Source organism: Clupea harengus, chromosome 11 (genome assembly GCF_900700415.2).
Source record: "Clupea harengus chromosome 11, Ch_v2.0.2, whole genome shotgun sequence".
NCBI lineage: Eukaryota > Metazoa > Chordata > Actinopteri > Clupeiformes > Clupeidae > Clupea > Clupea harengus.
In genome coordinates this window covers 27,433,199-27,442,196 of record NC_045162.1, presented here as the reverse complement: position 1 = coordinate 27,442,196, position 8,998 = coordinate 27,433,199, and the positions used below count along the sequence as shown (strand labels likewise).

At 42.0% G+C, this 8,998-nt stretch overlaps 1 protein-coding gene across 1 annotated transcript; it reads left to right on the top strand.

The window, feature by feature from the left end:
* Positions 1-493: 493 nt before the first annotated feature.
* Positions 494-8,666, top strand: kcnv1 (potassium voltage-gated channel modifier subfamily V member 1). Its single transcript, XM_012820429.3, has 3 exons — positions 494-1,191; positions 2,570-3,534; positions 8,048-8,666. The coding sequence occupies exons 2-3, from the start codon at positions 2,592-2,594 to the stop codon at positions 8,560-8,562; spliced, it is 1,458 nt and encodes a 485-aa protein (XP_012675883.1). The 5' UTR covers positions 494-1,191; positions 2,570-2,591; the 3' UTR covers positions 8,563-8,666.
* The last annotated feature ends 332 nt before the right edge of the window (positions 8,667-8,998 follow it).

The window sequence follows — 8,998 nt, the reverse complement described above, 5'->3', positions numbered from 1 at the left end:
CATTAGATACACAACAACATTTGCTTGTGCAACCACTAAAAAAAAATGCAATGCTTACATCAACATACATCCTTCAACCACACTAAAGCACATTAAAGTATGCTTGCAACCCCACGCACTCACACATAAATATATATACAAAAACATAAATAGCTTAAGCTTACTACACCTTTGACATTCAGACTAGAGGCCGACATCGGGCCACCTCTGAATTTTGAGCCAAATAAATAAACATAATCATGAAGCAAGCTGACGAAACAAATGATGATCCATTTATTTGATGACTCCATCTATTTATGTGTTTAAAATGCCTATTACAGGACTTTGCTATTCAGTTTGAGCCTACATCTTCACTATGGGTTGAGTATCTTTCAGCCCTTTTACAAAAACTGATTTCTAAAAACAAGCACTGTCTGTACTCTCATTAGACGCCAGATGGCAGCACTACCAAGAAGTTAAGGGACAAGTGGGCTGCAGGAAAGGTTGTTGGCAAATTAGTTGACTACGAGTTGTAATCGATGACTGTCCACTGTAGGACGCATTTAATGATTACGGAATGTGCTGTATAAGAGCTGGTGGTTATAGCCTAATGTTGTAACTTAGCTTGAATTTCTGTCTGACGAACCAAGCATCAGCTAAAGAATGTTGGAAATCTACAGGAGAAATTAAAGCTTGAATAGGCTAAACAATTCTTTGTCAGAATGGACAACTGAGAATGCCATGGTGGACGAAGAGAAGCAAATAATTGTTCTTGAATTTAAATAGGCTATATCAAGACAAGGCTTGAAGAGTAGCCAACATGCCTTTGCAACATGCAGCTTATGTTTTAACTAAACAGAAATAACCTAATTTAGCCAGTACAGAGACGAAAATCACGAGTTTGTTGCCTAGCAGCACGTTCCCGTCTGATTCGCCCTCGGTCTTGCTCGCTCTGTTGCGTTTTAAAGGCGCGCCTCTGCGCACCTGAACGGCACAGCTGTGGAAACTGTGGAAAGATTGAGTTCCAACCGTCCTTTTCATGGAATAACCTATCACCGCATAATTTTATTTAGCCTGTAGGCTATTCTACCCAAAATGCGTCGGATTGGAAAATAACAAATCTGTACCATCATTCAAAACCATTTTATCAAACATTAGTTGGAGAACGACAAATTGTCTTTCAAATGAGAAATAGATTATTTTGAGGCAGAGGTAAGTCTGTTTGTATTTGATGCATGTTTTTAAGACATTTGGTAATACTTTTCTCAAGATGTATTATAATAAGATATAAACTTGTGCCTATAAGGAGATAAGCGCCTGTTGGGAAACGATTGCGGACTTTTCAGACATTAGTAGCCCAAACAATTGTCAAAATGAGTAGCCTAAGCTTGACTATCTGCAGATGTGACCAGCTGATGACTGACAGAAGTCATAAACCGGTAGATTTTTTATGAATTTGATCATTTTTCATAGTTCATATTACATGTTATTAAATGTCTGTAGCCTACTTATTTGGCGTTCTAGCTTATATTGCAAAACAACACCAGTGTTTTGCCCTCAGACCTTAACCATGGCATTTAGGTCCAGATGATTTTATGACAGCGCACAAACTGATTTTTCAGATAGTTCTCAAAGACATTGAAGAACTCTTGGATATCTGTTATCTTTATCCTTTCTCTGGTTTGCCTTTCATGGGTAAAAATGACGCAATTCTTACATTGTTCTATATAAACATCAATTATTGTAGTCCTGCCGTGAAATACTTAGGCTATGTCATTGACTCTAGTGGCACATATATATAAAATATGTAAGCATATATATATTTCTCAAAATTCAAAATTCAGCCATTATATGCTCTGTGCCACCATGACAACATAACAGAGTGGAGTGTACCAAAGTGAATTAATGATTACAAGAATAGTACCATTAGTACAATTAATTAGGCAAGCCAGCTAAAATATTTAAGTCTTGATGACGAGCTTTGAGGAAGTAGGACACAGCCATAGGCTTTTCGTGCTACCCTCATCTGATATCTACTCAGGCTCTCTTTGCAAACAGCAAGTTCATCGAGGGAATATAGTCCAAACTGGAATAATACTGAAGTGCATTCAAATTCTTTCCAGTTTATTATACATGCATCTAAAGCACTTAAGCCAAAATCTTTGACCAATGTGCTGTAAAATTGTATCTTCCTTAAGTGTATTCAATTCCCTGTTTACAGAAACAAAAGGGGTGTAAACTCCTGTGAATGAGTCTCGATCAGCAAATAAAATGAGACTCACACACACAGGCAGGGGCTGGGGGAGGTGGGGAACCCATTTAATGACATAGATGAGTACCAAATAGTGGACTCTATGTCAGCATTGGCCTTAAAAGGTTCAGGATGTTTTTAAACAGTAGATGGTACGTGGAGCCATTTTCAATCCATAAAATGTTTATAAAAATGAATTTTTATAAAAAATGGTAAATATTTTTGAATGTTAATACCAGCACTGATGTGTTTCATTACAGTACAGTCATATCATTTAGTTTACAGCTCAAAATACATACTTAAGTATACACTACCTCTTTAATTTGAATACCCATACAGGTCCTCCACTGTCCCTTTCAGTATGACCAGTGGTAGCTCTAGTCCAGCACAGTTCTATGGGGACAGTGCATCTCTCCTGTCCCTGGATTCCAGTGTTTTCTACAGTGAAGCCCCTCCACCAACTGATGACACTTTAGACTTCTTCATTATCAATGTAGGTGGAAGCCGCTACATCCTGTCCCATGAGCTTTTGACGTCTTACCCCGAGACTAGGCTGGGAAAACTGGCCCTCTCCACCCGCGACTGTGCCTTGGACCTTTGTGATGATGCAGACCTCCTGGAGAATGAGTTCTTCTTTGACCGCAACTCGCAGACGTTCCAGTACATCATGAACTTTTACAAGACAGGTCACCTGCATGTTAGAGAGGAGCTGTGTGTGGTCTCTTTCCTGCAGGAGATTGAGTACTGGGGGATTGATGAACTGCGCATCGATTCTTGTTGCAGGGATAAGTACTACCGGCGGAAGGAGATGAAGGAATCAATGGAAATCACGAGCGACGTGGATGTCATAGACAGTGAGGAGGAGGACTTCACTGGGGTGATGTGCCAGGACTTGAGACAGAGATTATGGGACCTCATGGAGAAGCCTGACTCGTCCCCAGCTGCAAAGACATTTGGGACCTTGTCCATGTTCTTTGTGGTGGTGTCCATCTTGAGCATGGCTTTGATATCGCTGGACCTCACTCTGCTGGGGCAACCGTTCCTGGATGCCCTGGAGTATGTGTGCATCGTTTGGTTCACAGGCGAGCTCCTGCTCCGGTTCATGTGCGTGAGGGACAAATGTAAGTTCAGCAGGAGTGTGGTGAACATCATTGACCTGCTGGCCATCCTGCCCTTCTACGTCACGCTGGCGGTGGAGAACCTGCACGGAGGCTCCACAGAGCTGGAGAACGTGGGCCGGGTGGTGCAGGTGCTCAGGCTGATGAGGTCACTCAGGATGCTCAAGCTGGGCCGCCATTCCACAGGTGACGTGTCTATGTTTGTGTGTTGAAAAGAAAAAAAGATTTCTCCCAACCAACCACCAAACTCATATGCACTTTGACTGCTAGTACACTTCTACTGATTTTGAGGAAGACATGTAGACATAAACGGGTTGATTTGAAATTGGGGATTTGCTCCTGCAAGACAGTGGCATAGGCAGAATTTTATATTTGGGCCGGTCTGTGCAAAATTGAGTGGGCACAACTTTAACTCATGGTCCATAACAGCCTATTATAGCCTCCGGCTGATCTGAAGGCAGTCTTAGGCAGAGTGAGTGTGTGCGGTGTAGCCTCAGTAGTCAAACTAGTCCAATCTTCTGTTTTTTGTTCTCATTGAAACGGACTACATAGTAAAACAAAGATGACAGTAAAAAACGCTGCATCTTTATCCATCAAGCACACATTTCTAATCAGAGGTATAGCGCACGACCTGCTTTCACAACAAACAGATGCACAGTATCATGACAACACGCACAATAGCCTCTGCTTGCAGGTTCACATTGCTGGAACTATGGTCAAATGTTTGGAGAACCTCCTACACCAACAACACCCAGTGTAAGGGCAGACCACTCTCACTCTATCAGATCACTCTGTAAGGGATAATCACTCTGTCTGATTTTGATTTGCCACGATGAGCAGGACGTGTCACATAATTGAAAAGGGGGGACTCCCCTGCACTACCAACTAACTATATTTTAATGGTATGAAAGAATCCCGTGAGTGAAAATGTATTGTTTATAACAAGGTCATAAGTAGCATGTTTTACATTTATAAAAGTAGGAGGCATACAATATGGAGTAAAAAAAACAGTTTCATAAGTTTGACATGCTGTCTGACAGTGGTACATGTCATGTCATGAGGCCGATTGTGAGGTATAATATGAGTCTAAACATGAGTACAATAATAGTGAACATGTCATGTTGGGGTCAGTTAGGGGAGAAAATAGGGCATGTTTTCAAATCCACTGCCTTGTGCTCACTGTTTTAAAACCCGCTGATGACTTAGGAGAGATCATAACAAACACTGCATTCTGTCTGAGAGAGAGAGAGAGAGAGAGAGAGCATACATTTATTCATTCATATTTTGACAATTTCCCCAGGAAATTCCAACGAGCCAGACCCACAGTCGCAAAAAAAAAATGTCCCAGAGCTTTGTATGGCTTTGATCTTTTTTTCTTTTTTTGGAGAGCAAGGATTTCACTTTGAGATGCATCCTCAGCCATGGATAATGGAAGGAAATGATGTCAGAGAGGCAACAGGGCCGGAACAGTCTGGGACTGTGCACATCACAAGGAGCGTGCTTGTGATATCTCTGTCATAATGTATAGATATTGAAAGAAGCTTGCCTTGATGAAAAGCTCCATTGGTTTGATCTTTGAAAAGGCCATGGTGTATCTTGGCAAAGATTATTTGAATTCGTTTTTTTTTTCAGAGAGAAGTTAGATTGTATAATACATGGGAGAGTGACTGTTTCATTGATCTACTTGAGTTTAATATTAGTACAAGACAACAATGTCAAATTGAATCTCTAAGTTGTGTGTTTGATTTACTTTCATCATCAAAAGAAACACGATGTAGACAAATCCTTTTCCATATATGCAGACAGCATATAGCCATGTCCATCAAAATGTGATGTTGTTCTCCCTTATCTGCACCAACCTTCTGTCAAAGCTATGATTTTATTAAATGATGAGACCTATCAACAAGGGAAATATACAGAGGCATGTCACCCTTGTGTAACATAAAACAAGGCACATACAAGATACAATAAAGCAGAGAGTTCAGCAGCATGAATACTTAGAAAAAGAATTAACCAGTGTGCTTGTGCTAGAGTAATACAGTAAAAACCTTTTCTCAGGGACGTCTACGTGAGTGACCAGATACGCATATTTCGAGTAATTGGAAAGCTACAGCTCATCATCATGCTGTCGTGCTCTGTATTGTCTGTATGCTCTTATAAATTCTTTCATGTTCATTTAACGTACTGAACATCTGATCATAATGTTTCACCGGTGATCCCATTGGCCCAGACTTGACATTGAAGCTAGTCTCTTTAGAGTGACAGATTGACAAAATCAAATGTGCTTTCTAGCAGTGAAGTTTCCCCTCCTGCTGAGAGCCAACATGCACATTTTCATTTTCACTTTCACAGATCATGAACAAATAGGTTTAGTCAAACGGCAGTCACGCGTTTCACACCTCACAGGAGCTGTACGAGTGAAGTTTTGGTATAGTAAGATCTTTTCTCACAGCTTCTGTTAAAAGCCGGCATGGAAAACATGTGATGCGGAGAAGCAAATCTAAAAATGTTCTGCAACAGTGCATTTCAATGTTCAAAAAGTGTTCTAAGTATATCTCTTCCAAGTGGCTCTCTGAAACCTGTTATAGCACTCCCAAAGTCATGATCCAGCGAGTGTTAGTGATACAAATGGTTTGAATCAGTCCACTCTGAAACAGTCTTTTACTCAACTGTAATGGACTGAATAGCACTTCTTGTCAGTGCGCTCTCATTTAGAAAAAAAAAGAAAATGTATTCCAATGTATTCCAGTGGAGTGAGGATGCATTATCAACAGTACTTACGCAGGCTGGGAAATTAGCATTAATCTTGCAAGAATAATTGGACTTTCACTGCCTCCCCTGGACGACATCTTTAGGACACGCTGCCTCCGCCGAGCATGTGGCATTTTGAAGGATGAGACTCACCCCGCAAACCTTCTCTTCACCCTGCTTCCCTCTGGCAGGCGCTACCGGGCCACTACAGCCCGCACCTCCAGACTGCAGAACAGTTTCATCCCCAGGGCCATCACAGAACTAAACAATCACACAACCCTCATACCCTCCACCCAGCACAACTGCACTTTTTTTAGTGGTTGCACAAACAAATTTCGTTGTGTATCCAATGCACAATGACAAATAAAGTATATTCTATTCTATTCTATTCTATTCTATTCTATTCTAGTGATGGTGAACGTGAATGAGCTGAGTTTTGCCGGTCGTGAATTAGACCCAAAGACCCAGAGGCAGACAGCTGCTGAAACGAGCTGCAATAAGGGAACAGTGGGTTAGCCTGCACGTCCTCATCCATCTCCTCTAGATAGCATCTCTCACTCACAGCTGCTTGAGAGGAAGATTTCCTGCCTAGGAAGGGCCTCCGTCACACCAGCAAGTTTCAATCTGCCACAGCTCTGTGGGGTTCTATTCCTCACCCCCCCCCCCCCCCGAGAACATTTATTATGCATTGCAGGGGATCAGAGATGCCTGGCTAGGCAGAGAGCTTTCACACTCACACTATAACGAGACACATTTCGTCTAGAGTATATGAAAGGAAAACATTTGAAACTAGGTTGTTGTGTCATACAGCCCTAGTTTTCCGTTTTCAGTTTGTACAGCGGAACACACTGTTTCTTTGATTGACCTTGAGTGTGATGGTAAATAATGGATAACAGGTTCAGTTAAGATCTTTAATATACTTTAAAAACAACTGAGAGACTTCAGCTCATTCAAAACTCTGCAGCTCGGCTATTAACCAGAACCAAGAGGAGAGAGCACATTAGTCCAGTTTTAGCTGCTCTGCACTGGCTTCCAGTAACTTTAAGAATTGACTTTAAGGTCCTTCTCCTAATATACAAAGCCCTTAATGGGCTAGGACCAAGTTACATTGCAAACTCCCTAGTCAAATACTTGCCCTCAAGAACACTGCGATCATCGAATGCTGGTTTATTGGAGGTTCCCAGCAAAAGCCGTAAGAAAATCGGGGACGCAGCATTTGTCAATTACGCCCCAGTGCTATGGAACATACTGCCTATAGACATCAGGGAAGCCAGCTCGCTTAACATCTTTAAAAGAAAACTAAAAACGTACCTCTTCACATTAGCCTTTAACTAGCTACCACTTCGCACTATATATATTTATATAAATACTTTTAATTTAATTTAATTTAATTTAATTTAATTTAATTTAATTTAATTTAATTTAATTTAATTTAATTTAAATCTCTACAGGTGATATTAAGGGGTTGGATTAAATATATCTATATAATTATAATTATAATTTTATTTTTTTTGCACTATATCTTTGTTATGTTTCTTTGATGTCTATTTTTATGTGCATGTCATTTCTTTGTGCATATTATGTATTTGCTGTAAAGCACTTTGAGCTGCATTCTTTTGCATGAAAGGTGCTATATAAATAAAGTTTTATTATTATTATTATTATTATTATTATTACTTATAATATGAAGAGGACTTCTGTATTATTGAGAATAATGAATCCTAGAATGTGTTTGTGCACATAACCAATGTTTGTCCTCATGAATTCCGCATGTCTGAAGTTACACTCTGGTACTCTTTAAAGGTCCACATTGTGTCGTGTAAGCATACAGAATGTTTCCTGTCATCTGTAACCTGTACGAAAATGAATACAAAATGTCTGTCTGCCCTTTGCACATGTGTTTGTGAGGTGTGCATTGATAAAGACAGGCATGTGCTTTCTTCCGCAGGTCTGAAATCTCTAGGCATGACGGTCACCCAGTGCTACCAGGAGGTGGGTCTGCTGATGCTCTTCCTGACCGTGGGCATCTCCATCTTCGCCGCGGTGGAGTACGCCATTGAGCACGACCTGCCCGACACCACCTTCACCAACGTGCCCAGCGCCTGGTGGTGGGCCACCACCTCCATGACCACCGTGGGCTACGGGGACATCCGGCCCGACACCACCGTGGGCAAGGTGGTGGCCTTCCTCTGCATCCTGTCGGGCATCCTGATCCTGGCGCTGCCCATCGCCATCATCAACGAGCGCTTCTCGGCGTGCTACTTCACGCTGAAGGTGAAGGAGGCGGCGCTGCGGCACAGTGAGGCGCTGCGGCGGCTGGCCCGCGGCTCCACCTCCGAGGGTGCTGCGCTCGGGGTGAACCTGCGCGACGCCTACGCCCACAGCGTGCTGGAGATGCTCCGGCTCCAGGGCAGGGAGCGGGCGAGCACACGCAGCAGCGCAGCCGACGACCCCTTTTGGTAGCGGGGAGGGAAACGCACACGGACATGCAGTATATAGCACACACACACACACATACACACACACACACACACACACACACACACACACACACACACACACACACACACACACACACACACACACACATACACACCAACAGTATGTATCACACACACACACACACACACACACACCCTTCATCCCCTTATTTTTGTATATTGGGACACTTGGCAGCTGTTATCCTACATAGGACACACACATGTTCAGTGCATAGTATACATGAGCACAACATGAAGCAAGTGGGGTTAGAGATTGGGGACAGATTGGAGTAAAGAGAAAGATATTCAAAAGTAAACACGTACATACATTCACATTTGCTTCCACAACCAGTACAGTAGGCCGTCATATACACAATTCAGTGAGAAGCAAGAAGAAACAAACCCAAACATAAACACAT